Raw genomic sequence first — 16,551 nt, 5'->3', positions numbered from 1 at the left:
CTTTGCCCAACGCCTTTACTACTTGTAAATATGCCCTGCTGGACTCGACGGGCTGTTGCTTCCTCGACGCAAGCACGAGCCGGGCATGAACTCTGTTCATTGGTTGATCGTACCTTTATGGCTGCGGTGTAAGTGGTCTCATCTTGGATGTTCTGGTAGACTCTCAAGGATACCATAGACAGCAATGCTGTTAGACTCTGGTTATCCTCCTCCACCTCAATGACCCTTAGGAAGTTTTCAAAGTTCATCAGCCAGAACTTAAAGGCTTTGAAGGCTGTAGCTGACTGTGGGTCAATGTCAAGTTTTTCTGGCCGAGTCAGACGCTCCATCCCTTTTTAAAAAAATTCTTTTTGCTAATAAAATTGTAGAGCTCGTCAAAAGAACCAAAGACTTGTTGATCCAAACCAAGGCTTTTATTAGCAAAAGACACGAGCTCTTCACAGGTGGCCGACCAGTCCGGAATGATCCGACCTGGCTAGGGACACAACCTTTTAAGGCCCAGACAGTAGGTGTGGCTAAGCTCTCAGCCAATCACTGTAAGCACAGTCATTACATACTCTAGATACTGTAACTATATACATTGGTGATAGGTCTGTACTATCACAGCCACGTAGGCGTACTGTGGGTTTGTATGGAGCAGCTGGACCCTCAGCTGCGTCCTCATGTGCTTGCGAAGTAGGACTGGCCTGGGGAACATCAGCCAGATAGGTAAGATGGTACCTGATGCCGATCTCCTGGGGAATGTAGAGGCTTTCGTTGGTGGCCATACACAGGAGGGACCAGATAGCATGGAGGGCCTCTGGGAGGACCTCTTGCCAGTGGAGGACGGGGAGGTCCATGCCAAACCATGCCATTCTCTCACTCCATCCCTTTGGGGTTATAGCTAGAGGCAATACCCTTAGACAACAAATATTGATGCTGCTCATCACTCATTAAGGAAGGACCCCTATCATTGTGGACGTAGCAGGGGTATCCAAAAATGGTGAACAGATTGTTCAGAGCCTTTATGACGGTAGTTGTAGTCATGTCCGGGCAGGAGATGGCAAAGGCGAACCGCGAGTACTCATTGATGATGTTGATAAAGTACACGTTGCGGTTCGCGGAGGGTAGGGGTCCTTTGAAATTCATGCTCAAACATTCAAAGGGGCGAGTGGCCTTGAACAGGTGTGGCCAGTCAGGCTGGTAGAAGCGTGGTTTGCACTCCGCGCAGACCCAGCAATTTTTGGCAAGCCTCCTGATGTCCTCGATGGAGTAGGTAAGATTGTGGGCCTTAATGAAATGGAAAAAAAAATTGGTGACCCCTGGGTGGAAAAGGCCATCGTGCAGTGTCTACAATCTGTCCATCTGTACACTGGCACAAGTCCCCCAAGACAGGGCATCCGAGGGCTCGTTGAGCTATCCGGGCCGGTAAAGTATGTTGTAATTGTAGGTGAAGAGCTCAATTCTCCACCTCAGGATTTTATCATTTTTGATTTTACCCCACTGCTGATTGTTAAACTTGAAGGCGACTGCCCATTGGTCAGTCAACAGGGTAAAATACTTCCTGGTAATGCCTCCAGTGCTGTACTGCTTCAAAGATAGCCTGAGCCTCTTTCTCGATGGGGGAGTGCCAGATCCAGGGGCCTTGGAGGCTGCGCAAAAAAAATGCTACGTGCCTGCCCGCCTGGTTAAGTGTGGCGGCCAGGGCAAAATCAGATGTATCGCTCTCCACCTGGAATGGGGGGACTTGTCCACTGAGTGCACTGTGACCTTTGTAATGTCGGCTTTGATCCGGTTGAATGTCTCGTGGGATTCTGCCGACATGGGGAAAATGGTGGCCCTTGTGAGGTGGGGCAGGGGTTGGGCCTTCTCCACATAGCTGGGAACCCAGAGTGTAATAAGAGAAAAACACCAGGTACTTTTCAGGGCCTTGAGGTAGTGGGGGAGTGGGAGATCTAACAGGGGGCACATGGGATCGGGGTCAGGGCTGATGATTCCATTCTCCACAATGCAGCCTTGTAAAACCAGGCAATGTGTGCTGAAAGTACACTTCCCTATGTTATACGTCAAGTTGAAGCATTTTGCGGTGTGGAGGAATTTTTGGAGTATCCTATCATGGTCCTGCTGATCATGGCCACAGATGGTTGAGGTATGGGAAGGCGGCCCGCAGCCCGTGTTTGTCCACCATCCGATGCATCTCCCTCTGAAAGATGGACACCCCATTTGTGACCCCAATATGGTCTCTCAGGAAATGGTAGTCGGCCATCCACCTTGAAGGCAGTGTACTGGCAGTCCTCGTGGCGGCTGGGGAGCTGGAGATATGCAGACAAGATCTATGGTCGAGAACACCCTGTATTGTGTGATCTGGTTTACCATGTCGGCTATGCAGGGTAGGGGTTGTGTATCTAGCCAGGTGAACCTGTTGATGGTCTGGGAGTAATCTATGACCATCCAGTGATTCTCACTGGGCTCTCCAGGGGTTCGTACACTGCTACATCACCCCTCAGTGAGGAAGTCTCTCACCTCTGACAATAAATGCCCTGTCCCCAGCGCTATATCATTGACTTTTTGTGGTGATGGGCTTACAGTCAGGGGTGAGGTTTAGTGAATAGGGGCGGGGGGGGGGAAGATCAGGAGCGTGGAGAGGCCACATGTTGGATACGGTAATTGGGTTTGGGGCTGCTGGTCAGCCATGTGGTGAAGTGGGAGGTTTAAAAACTGTTCGTTACAGCCCCTTGTACTCCATGTTGATGCTCTTTAAGTGGCACTGGAAGTCTAATCCTAGTAGGATGGATACACAGAACTGTGGCAGTGCTAGGCTCCTAAAGTTATGGTATACAGTGTCCTGGATAGTCAGTGTTACTGTACAACTGCCATAAACTTTTGCTGAGTGGGATTGGGATGCTAAAGAGACTCTGTGATTTGAGGGCTTTGTCCCAAGGGAATAGTATTGTACAGTGTTTGGGTGAATGAAGCTCTCAGTACTTCCTCTGTCAAATAGGCAAGCAGTGGGGCAGCATTTACCTGGATGTCCATCATGGCCCTGGAGAAATGATGTGGTCTGCATTGATTCAGGGTTACCAATTCCAGTGTCAGCCCGTCATCCGAGGAGTTCCATTGGCTGTCAGTGGTCCGGTAAGATGACGGACCCCTTGGTGTGCATGTGGCCCAATTGTCGTTTGCCGGAAGAGAAGAGGGAGAAGACAGAAGTGACGTCATTGCTCTCGGTGATCTCCGTGGTGTTTGTGCGCGGGCATCCCAGGTCCCCGGAAGTGACGGCGGAAGTGAATGCATCAAAGATGGTGGCCCCCACTTACACATGATGCTGTTGGGCTTACTTAGACTTACAGACCTTCACAGTGTCCCTTCTTCCTGCGTTGGAGCAGACAGTGTCTCTGGCAGGGCAGTGTTTCCTTGGATGCTTGCCCTGCCCACAGGAATAACATGTTGGGTGATTGCTAATGGCAGCGGAGGTCAGCTCAGGATGGGAGGGGGTTTGTGATCCCGCCTCCCAAGATAGCAGTAGCAGTGTTCCCCATGAGGTGGCTGCGTACTCGCTGGAGACCGATTCAGCCGCGTGGATGGCCACTTCCAGAGTGTTTGCCAGTTCAATGGTTTGAGGTAGGCTCAATTGTTTCTGTTCGAGTACCCTTTGCCTCACGTAGTCGGGCATCTCTGATCAGCAGCTGTGTGATCACAGAGTGGCAGTTACAGTCCCTTGCAAACTCCTGCAGGACCCTGACAAAGTAATTGAATGTCTTCCTGGGTCACTGCCTGCGTGAGTGGAGTATGTGCCATGCATAGACCTCGTTCACCTGTACCTCGTACTGGTCTTTCAGGTTGTCCATGGCATCTCCGTATCCCTGGCAGTGCTGGACCATCTAATAGATTCGGTGGCCAATGTATGAAAATAGTAGATGGAGCTGGTCTTCGTCATCCTGGATTGAAGCTGCAAGGAATTTTCGAAGCAGCAGCGCCAGGGTGCAAATTTGTTGGCTGCTTCAGATTCTCTCAGGTCAATTTCTAGTTGACCTAACTTCAAGTTTTTGTCCATGTCCGAGGAAAACAAAATTTTGCTAATAAAATTGATGCATGATCAATTACACAAAGGCTGAAGTTATTGGAACTGAAGGCTTTTATTTCCAAGGGATGGGCAGCATCCCTGTGTTGCTGGCTCACATTGACCCAGGCTCGAACTGAGGGCGGCAGGCTTGTGGCATGACAGCCTTCATGGGGGAGGGGGGAGTCACAAGCTAGCCAGTGAAAGCAGGGTCAAACATAAAAGGTCATGCCATTTACATATACAATAGTGGCTTCACCACATAGGGGAACTTTTTTTGTCAACACTGAGAGAAGAGGGTGCCTAGAATGCCTCGCATTATGGGCATTTAAGACAGGCACATGGATGCAACTGAAGGTTATTGGTGTAAGGTAGGGAAGGATTAAATTGTGGAGTTGGTTAATAAAGGTTGGCACAAGAACGAATAGCCTATACTATGATGTAATGTTCTAGATTTGTCTCTGAAAGAGTGTCTGAACAGATAGATACTATTTATTATCATGTAATAAAACAGAAATTGCCTTTAGTCTGCCAATAAGGCAGACAAAGATTTCCCATTAGCATCGCCCGGCAGCATTTTAGTTGGATCTGAATGACCGCATCTCCTACAGTGCAGCACCTCTCGTCGGCCTACAATTTAAAGTCTCCAGAATCACTGAACTGAGAACATCTGATCCAGGAACAAGAGTACTGCCAACTATACCAGATAGGGCCTGGCCTTCAATTTCCACAGATTCTACTTGTTTTTATATAATCAATGCAGAAGCACCAAGGGAAATCTGACAACTTTGCTTCTTCCATTGTAGAAAAGGTTCTGTGAAATCCAGGAATGGGGTCAAAATCATTCATGCCAGACATTTATTTTTATCCCTCCCCAATCCACGATGAACCTAAATAATAGCACCACTTGGAAGCTGTACAGAAGTCTTGACTCAAGAGCTATCTTATCAGTTCAGGAAACTCCAATTTCCTGCCTGATTTGTTGTTGGACAAGTTCCAGACCATAGCTTTTCCAGTGATTTTCTCAGTGCTCATCGTTTAGAAAATGTGAACAGTTGAAGCCCAAATTAAAATTTCAAAACCATATTCAAAAAGTTGCTTTTTTGTACCTTTTGATGAAACTGTAAATCAAAATGTTCACTCTTTCCTCCAAATGAGGCCTTTGTAGAGGCATGGGATCTCCATCGTAGGTCACTTTCTGTAGCAGTTCCTCTAGTTTTTTTAGCTGTCTTCTGACCTGAAACAAGCTCTCTGCGAACAATGTAAACCTAATTCAAAAAGAATTCACAGAACTTATCGTATGTCACATTAAGCAAACAAAGCACACATAATCACAAATAATTCTGATACTTGCTACTCTACCAATTCTGCAATTGATCAAGGCACGTGTTATGTGGACCTCCTATGCAGGCAATTTGCTGTCGTCGTTTCCATTCTGTCAGCTCCTCAAACAGTTGTCTGTTCATTAGAAAATCCATTTGGTTCAACAGCTCCGTTATTTTATGGAGTACCTCCTGCATCACACAAAGATCCAACCATGAGTACGATCCTAACATTCATCTTGGAACAATATCTTTGAATGCACAGCAACAGTCTGCTTATTTTTGAATAGTATATCAGTTATGAAACTGTAATCATTTCCATAAATATGTTCAATATAATTATAAAGAAAATCTGTCCTTCAATACTGATCCCAGTGAACTTTTTGCTTGCATTGTTGCTAGACACTGCCACAAGTTCACTGCCCAAGAATTCAGTCACGCAAAATTGCTGGTCTTGGTGCATCAATTCCATATTCTATAACGTTTATTAAAATGCTGTGGTTCAAAGATTTTACAAACCCTCACTCATGTTTTCAAGGCTTGTTAAGCAGATCAGATCCACTGTACCAAATGCCCAGTTTTAATAATTAAGCCTCAAAGACCATCTATTTTTCATGGAAGAATATTTAAGATGCCCATCACGCACTCCTATTCCTTTCTAAAAGGCAATTTTTTAAAACTAACTATAGCGCTATCGATCAACCACATCAGACAGAGAGTTGTAATTAATAGGCTTTAATCACCTAAAGACATCAACACATCTCACATGTTGCTGGCCATGTTCCAAGGCAGGTACAGAGGGAGGAGTTTGGGCATTACAGTTTTTATAGGGCTTTCTGGGAGGGAGGAGTCACAGGTTCGGGGGGCGGGCCAGCTCATACAATACAAACAATAGTGGTTGCACCACATTCACCCCTTCTTTTGAAACAAAGTGATTCAATATTCATTACAGGTCCAGCCTGTCACTGTGACTGTTGTAAAGTTTGCTGTGGGACAGCTGGGTCGGGTGGTTTAAGAATTTGCAGTTGTGGACCGTGGGGAGTGGGTGTGGGCCATCAAACTGCATTTGGACACTCTTTAGCTGCCACTTGAAGTCCAGTTCCAATATGACTGGTGTGCAGGGCTGTGGCATGATAAGGAGTTTAAAATTTTTATATTCTGTGCCTCGCCCAGTCAGTGTCACAGTGCAGCAGCTGTGGATCTCAGCTGAGTTGGATTTGGAGGCCAGGGAAACTTTATATTGTGCCGGTGTTACCACAACTGTGTCCAGATTAATTAAGCTCTCCGTGCTCCCTGTATCGAATAAACAGTTTGTGACGTGACCATTTTCCTTGATGTTCATCATGATCTTGGCCAGTTGAAGTGGGTTGTCCTGATCCAGGGTAATCGAGGCCAACGTCTGGTCGCTGTCTGAGTCACTGCTGTACAGTTGGTACAGGGGTGCCTGCCAAGATGGCTGTCCCCATGCCATGGACATGGTGCTGCTCCTCGCTGCCAGAATTGACATTGGAAGAGGTGCCGTTCCGGTTTGCTGGTCCCATGGTCCCGCTGAGCCATTCCCCTCAATCGGAAGTGAGGCTGGAGGTGAAGCAGAAGTGGCATGTCGATGATAGCAGCAGCTGCCAGCCACATGCTGAGCTGCTGGAGGAAGGTTGGGACCTACATACCTTCCCATAGTGTCCCTTCTTCCCACAGGCGGAGCATGTAGCATTTCAAGCTGGGCATTTCTTTTGTGCGTCTGCAGACTTAGCACTTCGGGTGCTCAATGGCGGTAATGACCTGGGATCCCGCCTCCCAAGATCGTGGTGCCGCAGCTCCCCACATGGTGGGCACGTTCCCCGAGAAGACCTTTGCATTCACCTGTGCTGTCTCAAGGCTTCAATCACCCTTTTCCAGGAGTCTCTGTCTGATGTGATCAGAATTGAACCCAGCCATACGTGCATTGTGTATCAGGCCTTCAAGATGGGCAACAGCAGAGAGTTTTTAGCAGTTGCAGGCTTGCCCCAGCTCCCACAGGACCTGCATGTACTTGTCGACTGACTCACTAGGCATTTGTCTATGACTGCCCAGGAGGAATCTGGTGTAGATGATGTTCGTTGGGGTCCGGTGCTGTTTCTACAGGAACTCCATTGTGGCTGAGTAAATAGTGCAGTCTTTTATTAACTGGAAGACTTGGTGGCCGACCTGAGCGAAGAATAGATCTCGTTTGTCTTCCTCCCTCTGCACGTCATTGCATCTCAGTAAAGCGTTGAGGCAGTACAACCATTGATCAAATTTGACTGAGGCCTCCGGATCTTTAGGGTCAGTGTTCAGTTTAACTGCCCGTATTGCCTCGTCCATGGCTCAACAACTTAGAGTGATTAAATAGTAGCACTATCGATCAACCACATTAGACAGAGAGTAGTGATTAATAGGGTTTAATCACCTTAAGACAACAACACATCTCACATGTTGCTGGCCTGGTTCGAAGGCAGATACTGAGGGAGGAGTTTGGACATAACAGCCTTTATAGGGATTTCCAGGAGGGAGGGTTTAGAGGTCAGGCTCATACAGTACAGTGGTTGCATCACACTAACATCAAGCTAATGCACTCAAGCTTATTTGTAGTTCTGTTGATTTAAACTCACAATTTCCATCCTGATATAAAGAAAAATTATAACCAATCTACACTGAGCTAGTATAAGTCTGGAGTTAAGTTACTTATAGTAGAACCCCTGTCCAGATTAAAAGTGGACGTTGTTCTCAGTGCATTGATTCTTTCAGATTACTTACTGTTAGCTTATTTAAATATTTTTAATACGATTTTTCTGTGAATACATGGAGAGATGAATTGGGATTTGGGGAAGCTCCAGGTACAGCATTTCGTAAAAGGCATGGTATGGCTGTAACTAAACAAACAGTATTTCACCTTTCGTTTATGGTCCAGTTGATTGAGCATGCCTTGCAACCGAAAGACTTCTTCCTTCATATGAACACTGTTCCTATCACTGTGCTCTGAGAAAAGTTGAACAAAACAAAAGTTAAATTCCCAAAAAAGGGGATATTGGTATTAGTTCAGTATCCTTCACTATCAGAGTTGTATAAACTAATTGGGCATTTTGTTCATAAACCCAAAATGAATTTAAGGGAAGGAATGCTTGGTGAAGCTGCAGTGACCATTAGTCAACTGGTGATAATGGATAGTGCATATTTCTACTAAATTCAGATGTGCACATATCTTGGATAGAAAATACAAAAAAAAAATCACTGGCCAATCAAAGATTCCAGTGTATGTCATTTGGCAGTTTGTTTAAAGTGCATAGTAATTACATCAGTTTAACCATCAATTGCTCATTACTGATTTCATTACTCAGAGAATAAAGAATCAACATATGGTTTAACCAAGTTCAGCTGAATAAAAATAAATAAATAAACAGCAGATACTGGAAATCTGAAATTAAAACAGAAAATGCTGGAAATAATCAGGACAAGGCAACATCAGTGGAAAGAGAAACAATTAAACATTCCAATAAAAGGGTCACAGACCTGAAGCAGTATTGACTAACCTGATGAGTGTTTTAAAACATTTTCGGTTTTATGCCACATCAAAATACAACATCATAATGATTTGTTCAGCTTCACTGCAGCTCAGGTAGTGAAGCTGGAAAGATATTCACATTAACATGATGTGAATATATAGGTACTCCCCGACTTATGACTGTAAATGGGCCCGAAGGATTGGTCGTATCTCGCAATGGACGTAAATCAGAATTATGCCCGCGTGTGATTTTTCAATTACAACATAAAGCTTCCTGAATTTGTTGATCAACCTTGGCGAATCTTTCCACATTCTGGGGTCCGTGGGCTGGGAACGACCATTTTGATTCACAAATCTTTCCACATTCTGGGGTCCATACTTAACTTGTTAGTTGGCATCCTGGGGTCTGTGGGCTGCGAATGACCATTTTGATTCATGAGTCTTTGCTTGGTGCTTTGAGTGATGGGTTCACATTTTGGAGTTTGGTTGGTGCATGTGCGAGAGTTAAGCCCCTAACGATATTGAATTTGCGCCATTAACTCTCGCACATGCGCCAACTAAACTCCAATATGTGAACCCATCATACATGCACCAACCGAACTCCAGTATGCAAACCCACCATGCATGCAGCAAAAGAAGACTTGCGCATGCGCACAGGAATCAAGATGGCCATGCCCAGCCTACGGACCCCGGGACGCAGACTAACAAGGGAAGTACGCACATTTTGGCTCTTACATTTCCTGTATCCCTGTTATAATTTGTCAAATGCAACATAATCAATGTAAATTTTATTTTAAAAAATTCTTGGCTGTACTTGTGGATGGACGCAAGTCGTGTAAGTCACAAGTTGGGGAGTACCTGTAATTTAATGCCTGGAAATAGGATGGATGCAGTTTCAACTCACTTTCTGAAAGGAATTGGATGAGAGCAAAAAATTATATTGGGTTTTAGGGTAAAGAATTTGGGAATGGGACTACTCTGTTTCTCACAAACATTAAGTGAGACCTTCAATGGATTCACAAATCTGATTACATGCTGAAAAAAATACCTACTGTGATCCCCTGCACAGACGAAAGCATAACAAAGGCAGCAAAATTCTGATTGGTCACATTTGTAAGATGCCACCTATGGCCGGCTCATAACTACTTGAAGCATCCAATCCCAGGTGGAGGCATTCCTGGAAGTTTGCTCATGCAATCCCCAAATAGTTGTCACATTGCATTTGTTCAGGTAATCTGCAGAAATGGTGCTTCATTTATTTTATGCTTTCTGGGTCTCCAGCAGCTTAGTACTTGGGCTTGGGTTTTCAGCCTACAGCTGACACAAGTTCAGGGAACCTATAAGCCTTAAATAAAAAGGACAACCTGAAGACTTATGCTTCAACTGGCCTCCTGATGGATCCTAATAATCTACAGATGAGAACAACCTTAATTCACCTTGCTCGATATGGTTGTAGTTTCCTATGGGACATCCTACAGCAGTGGCAATTTCTCTAACTGCAGCTAGGCTCAAGTTTGATTTTACCTTCTGCAATGGATGGTGTGCTGGCCAATGGTACTACACCACTAGAAGCCATTTCACACAGTAGCAGTTAAGCCTACTTTACTCTGTCATTTGTTTGTGGAATCTTGCGCGCTGAAAGAGTAGAAGTAATGTTAACAAGTTACTTGATAGGTAGCTGTGAGGTCGTCAAACGTGAGCAACCAGAAATTTGCTGCCTTTGTTATGCTGGCCTGTTTTGTTTTACACTGACTTTATGAAATCTTAGTTTTATACAAGGCTAACAGAATATTTGCTCATCCTCTCCATCACATTCCCTTAATTTTCAAAGTGGCTGAATGGCCTCCCCTTCCATTATTGTCTATTCTGCCGCAATAATTGTTAATTCACATTAGGGATATATTACACAGACACACAATTATATATACAATTGTCTAAAATATAAAAGATCATTGTTCTGGAACATCTTTCTCTCTCCACGAATGCTGCCTGACCCATTGAGCATTTTTTTTTGTTTTCAAACCATAAAACGATATCAAATTGAGTAAGGAGCTCTTCACACCTCCTCGCCATTCAGTAAGATAATAACTGATCAAACTTCCTTTAATTTAGATTTGTATCCTAGTAAATTTGGTTATCTATATTTGCTCCCTTCCTACAAATCATTAATCTTCAAATTTACAAATAGTGCAGTCCAGACACTCTTGCAGCTTGTCACTGATTACAATTTGTAAGATAAAATTTACTCTCTTATCCCTCAGTGTTGCTTCCAGATAGTGAGCTCTTCTCTTGTGAAGTAATCCATTGTGTGATTCCTTGTCAAACTCCTTTTGAAAATCCTATTGATTCTCATTACCCACTCAAATTGATACTTCCCAAGGAATTGGAACCGATTTGTAACCTGGTTGACTCTGCTTGTCTAGATTATAATTTACCAAGTGTTCTATCATTACCATTTTAATAACTTATTCCAGAACAGATGTTAAGCCAACTAGCTTGAAAGCGCCTACTTTTTGCCTCCTACCTTTTTGAATAGATCACCTTGGCAGTTTTTCATTTCATGGAGCCACTTCAGAATCTAAGGATATTTGGATGATTACAACAAATGTATTCACCATCTCTGTGAACATTTCTTTTAGGATTCTAGGATGCAAACCATCAGATACAAATCTTATTGGTCTTTAGCTGTATTCATTTGCCTCATACTAATTCTCTAGAGATGGTAATGATAATTCCACCACTGTACTTTATAATATTAATGCAATATTCAGAGTATATGTGGAATCAGTGTGGATCGTCTTATTTAGTGTTTTTGCTGAATAAGAGCGCCACTCTCCAACTCCATCCCCAAATAGACATTTTAAACCTTGTCATTAAATTCCAAAGACATTAATATTGTGTCACTCTGCTGTAGATTTTGAAAATTACCTTGTGTCTGTATTGTCTTGTATCTGAAATCAAACTCATCCTGCAAGTCCTCAAGATATTTTACATCTTGTTCCACAAACTGTTAACAGAAAGAAAACAAAATAGAAACGATGGTTATTCAGATCTATGAAGTTATCTCATGTTTTTCCACCCAGTTATTCTCATGTCAGGGACTTTCCTTCCATTTACACATTGATGCTACTGTGTAAGGATAAACTCTTCAAGGGTTAAATGGAGAGAGGATTAGCATCCACCTGGTGCCTCTGCCTGATAGTTGGAAAAGAATCTCGTGCTTAAACGAAGAATCAGAAACATGAGTCCTCATCCAACCAGTCAATTACATGCCTTTTTTGTGCTTGTTGAAGTGAACATGTTTCATTTATAGGTCAATGCCTAGGAGCATTTATTAAATGAACAGGAATTAACTGAAAGAAAAGATCACTTAAAGACACTTAGCTGTGTCAGCAGAAGGATTGATTATCATAATCTAATGAATAAAACATTTGTAACTATTTACAGGATGTGATAGTACAGACCTATCACCAATGTATATAGTTACAGTATCTAGAGTATGTAATGACTGTGCTTACAGCGATTGGCTGAGAGATTAGCCACGCCTACTGTCTGGGCCTTAAAGGGTTGTGTCCCTAGCCAGGTCGGATCATTCCGGACTGGTCGGCCACCTGTGAAGAGCTCCTGTCTTTTGCTAAAAGCCTTGGTTTGGATCAACAAGTCTTTGGTTCTTTCGACGAGCTCTACACAGGATTGATAAAATAAATAAAAAATAATATGGGGTTAAACAAGTCATACAGTATGTTACCTAAATAATCAATATACCTGTGTGTTGGTCTTTATGGCAGTCATTCGATGCTCTAGACTTCTTTGTCTTTCAGAAATTACTGAATTCTGTAATAATTTCTCTGCATGCTCCTAATCATGGAACAGATTAAAATGACGCAATGAATAAAAGCAGCATTGCTCTCATGAATAATGCTTCAATTTGTCCTTCAGCAAAATTAAACTCTCAAAACTCAGAAAAATAAATGCTTTCCTTTACAGAAGCCTCTTTCTTCCACAACCCATCAACTCACAAATAATACAAAGGCACATAAATATATTGTAAAAAAAACTCCATCTCCCAAACTCAGTTATAGAGGATTTGCTGCTTTAATAAAGCAGCTGAAAACAAGTGGAATAATTTCAAATTAGCAACATTTTGAATTCTACATAACAGAATCAGTCCCTTCAGCCTGATTTATCCACACTGACCCAATTGCAAAGGTAAAGATTCCATTATTGTCACGTAACGCTACATTTAGAATGTTACATACATGAAATTCTTTACCTTCGTCTACTGTAAGGAAGACAGAGAGTTGCCACTTGATCAAGTGTCCCTCACAGAAATGAGGAACCAGCGAGGAATGAACTCCCAACCCCTGGTTTATAAGACCACTGAGCTATCGGAACCTAAGCAAACCGACTTGTCGCCATTTGGCCCATATCCATTTAATACTATCCACGTCTCTCGAAATGCCTATTAAATGTTGGAAATTTTTCATTGTTCTATTTCTTCTGGCAGCTCATTGCACTTTTAAATCTTTGCTCTCTCATCTTAAATCTATGTCTGTTCAAGTTTATTATCGTCCAATTGAATATACAACCAAACAAAGCAGTTTGATGCTCCTGTACCTTTTTCTTGATGGTAGTGGATTAAAGATAATCAGCTGTACAATATTTCAGTTTTAGAAGTTGGGTATTTCTGAAGTGATTTCAGAATAAACATATGGAGATGTCATGTTTAATATCTGTGCTATCTGCCTTAGGAAAGGCAACCACTCATTGATCCTAATTCTTATTTATGAATACAAGTAGCATAAAACTAGGCAAGGCTACCAGCCCCTACCTTGATGAAACAGTAGCAGCTTTACATCGGGCCAGAATACCCCGATGTAAAGCCGCCTATTCTACCCAAATGCGGCTGTCGGGAGGCCACCTGAAAGCGGAAAACCCAGCCCCGAGGAGTATTTACCCAACCCTCCTCGGGGAGTTATATGCTCTGCTTCTGAGCAAACCCCCAAGGCACTGGAAAGCAGCAGCGGCTGCTAGGGGGTGGGCTGATGATGTCGCTGTGACGTCGTCAGCCTGAGACGCTTTGGCGCGATTTTGGGAAACTGGAGAGTGTGCAGGCTTGCCATTACCGGTACAGTCACAGTTTTCAGTACATTAGAGGCTTTTCTTTTCTCTGCTCTGGGCCCACCATGATCCTGTGTTTCCTTCTGCTTCGGCCTCAACGCACTGCAAATGACGTCACGACAGCGGGCGGGACTAAGGCCACAGTCGACAGGAGCTGGCGTTCGCTCCGAGGCGCCTCTCCTCCAGCCAGCCCTTTCAGGTGCCAGAACATGCTTTCAGCGCTGCCACCTGAACATCGATTCGAACACACCCACAGCTGCTTCTGCAGGTGCATTCTCGAAGCGATTGCATCTGAAAGCGGCTAGTGTCTCTCCAGATCATGGTACGCAAACAAAAAGCACATAAATAACCAAAATGTGTGTACGTGGGTGTACACACTCACTATATGGGATGATTTACATGGTTACAGGATAATGTTCATTGATCTCATAGACTGCGGGAAGAAACTATTACCCAGCCTGGTAGCCCTGATTTCGACGCTTCTTTCTTGATGCTAGTGGGATGGAAAGGGTCTTTTATAATTCCTTGAACCCTATTTAGGCAACAGTCCCTTAAGTATCATCAATAGAGTAAAGGGAAACCCCAGTGATCTCTGTTGTTTTAATATTCCTCTCTATGGACTTCTAGTCTAAATGCTTTGTAAGCTACCATACCAGAAAATGATATAGCCAGACAGGACACTCAATTGTGCCACTGTAAAAGGTTGTCAAGATGGGGACCGGTAACATTGCCTAGTTTTAAACTCCTTTAAACTGGGAAAGCTACTTGCATTCACAGATAAGAACTAGGATCAAAGAATGGATTGCTATCCTGAACATATTCCACAGATATTGAACATGACATCTCCACATGTTTAATCTGAAATCACTGCAGAAATAAGTAGAACTGAAATACTGTACAGCTGATACATGCTGCAGCTCATCCTACACTTGCTGAGCACAAAATGGTGTTGAAACACACTGTAGTTGATCACACAAAAGATACTCGGACGAAATAATAGTGGTCACATTGCAATTTATTCATCAGCTTTTGTGCAAAACTCTTTATACTACTGACCATGCTGATGGTTCAATTTAGGAACACCCAGACCACAAGCAAATACATATAGTGCCGGAGAGCTCAAGGGGGCAGAATAAATTACTGTATTGCAAATGGCTTCAACAATATTGACCATGGACTTGGATTCAACTGTGTTGGACTATATTACAAGTTAGATTTTTTAGACATTCTTAAAAAGGTTAAAATGATTAAATATCAGGATATTGGATTTCCAAATCTAATGGGAAACATGAATTTGCAGTGGAAGATTGGCAAAGATAATTCTTTCTTCTTTGGCTTGGCTTCGCGGACGAAGATTTATGGAGGGGGTAAAATGTCCAAATCTAATGGGAAACATGAATTTGCAGTGGAAGATTGGCAAAGATAATTCTTTCTTCTTTGGCTTGGCTTCGCGGACGAAGATTTATGGAGGGGGTAAAATGTCCACGTCAGCTGCAGGCTCGTTTGTGGCTGACAAGTCCGATGCGGGACAGGCAGACACGGTTGCAGTGGTTGCCGGGGAAAATTTGACACCACAGCAACAAGACCTTCTGGCCCATGAGTCCATGCTGCTTAAATACCCCAATTAACCTACAACCCTGTAGTTTTGAAAGGTGGGAGGAAACCCACGCAGCCATGGGGAGAGGGTGCAAACTCCTTGCAGACAACGCCGTATTCAAACCAGGTCGCTGGCGCTGTAATAATGTTGCTTAATAAAATACTAATCTTATATGAAACAAACCTATTTTACCTCACATTTAATTGATCGCTGGTTAGAAAGAAAATAAAAAGCCACCTGGTATGCTTTTTACAATTCACGACACCCACGGAAAGAAAATGCATACCTCTTCAGGTGCATTGATTGTTGTAAGAATCCTCCGTTCTTCCCTTAGGCAACTTGCTATAACTGATGCCATATGCAAAGGATTTCCAAGATATTGCACCTATAACACAAAATAAATGTTGTGTAGTGTTAAACTATTCAAACTATTCTCTAATACACTGAGAACCTTTTTCATGTCCTTGCATATACATATTTTATGGTCTAGGAAGGCAAGAAAGACCATTATTCTTCAAACGTTTATTCTCAACCATATTCTTGCTCTCTCCCTGTTCTCACCTTTTAAATCTAGAAATTTATCTTGTCTTCTTCTTAAGAATATTCAGTGACTTCCATAACTTCTAAGCCCTTGTCAGTCCAATCTCTCCTCAAACAGCAGATTCACCATTGAAAGAATCAACCTTCAATGTACTTCCTCTGTGGCAAGAATTCTTTCTTGGATAAGGAGACCAAAACTGCCCACAATACTCAGCAAGGTCCTGTATAATTTTAGTAAGATATCCTTCTCCCGTACTCAAATCTTCTTGTAATGAAGACCAGTGTGCCATTTGCCCATTGGCTGTCTTAAGCATGCTTTCTTTCCTTGACTGGTATACAAGGATACCTAAAGCTTTGGTACATTACAATCTAGATCTAATTAAGTAATACACCACCTTTATTTCACCTAACAAAG

General features: G+C 43.2%; 1 protein-coding gene across 3 annotated transcripts in view; it reads right to left on the bottom strand.

Annotated features, from left to right (window-relative positions):
* Positions 1-16,551, bottom strand: part of LOC138761830 (signal transducer and activator of transcription 4-like) — a 111,924-nt gene that overhangs the window by 52,326 nt on the left and 43,047 nt on the right. For all 3 annotated transcript variants that reach the window (XM_069934627.1, XM_069934629.1, XM_069934630.1), the window contains 6 exons: positions 15,883-15,981; positions 12,644-12,736; positions 11,807-11,885; positions 8,270-8,355; positions 5,402-5,553; positions 5,149-5,307 (listed from right to left, as the gene is read on the bottom strand). In XM_069934627.1, coding sequence (XP_069790728.1) covers positions 5,149-5,307; positions 5,402-5,553; positions 8,270-8,355; positions 11,807-11,885; positions 12,644-12,736; positions 15,883-15,981 — 668 coding nt within the window. The remainder of the gene's footprint in view (positions 1-5,148; positions 5,308-5,401; positions 5,554-8,269; positions 8,356-11,806; positions 11,886-12,643; positions 12,737-15,882; positions 15,982-16,551) is intronic.

This window comes from Narcine bancroftii, chromosome 4 (assembly GCF_036971445.1).
Source record: "Narcine bancroftii isolate sNarBan1 chromosome 4, sNarBan1.hap1, whole genome shotgun sequence".
NCBI classification, from domain to species: Eukaryota; Metazoa; Chordata; class Chondrichthyes; order Torpediniformes; family Narcinidae; genus Narcine; species Narcine bancroftii.
The sequence above is the reverse complement of the archived record's forward strand: the minus strand, read 5'-3'. Positions and strand labels throughout refer to the sequence as shown.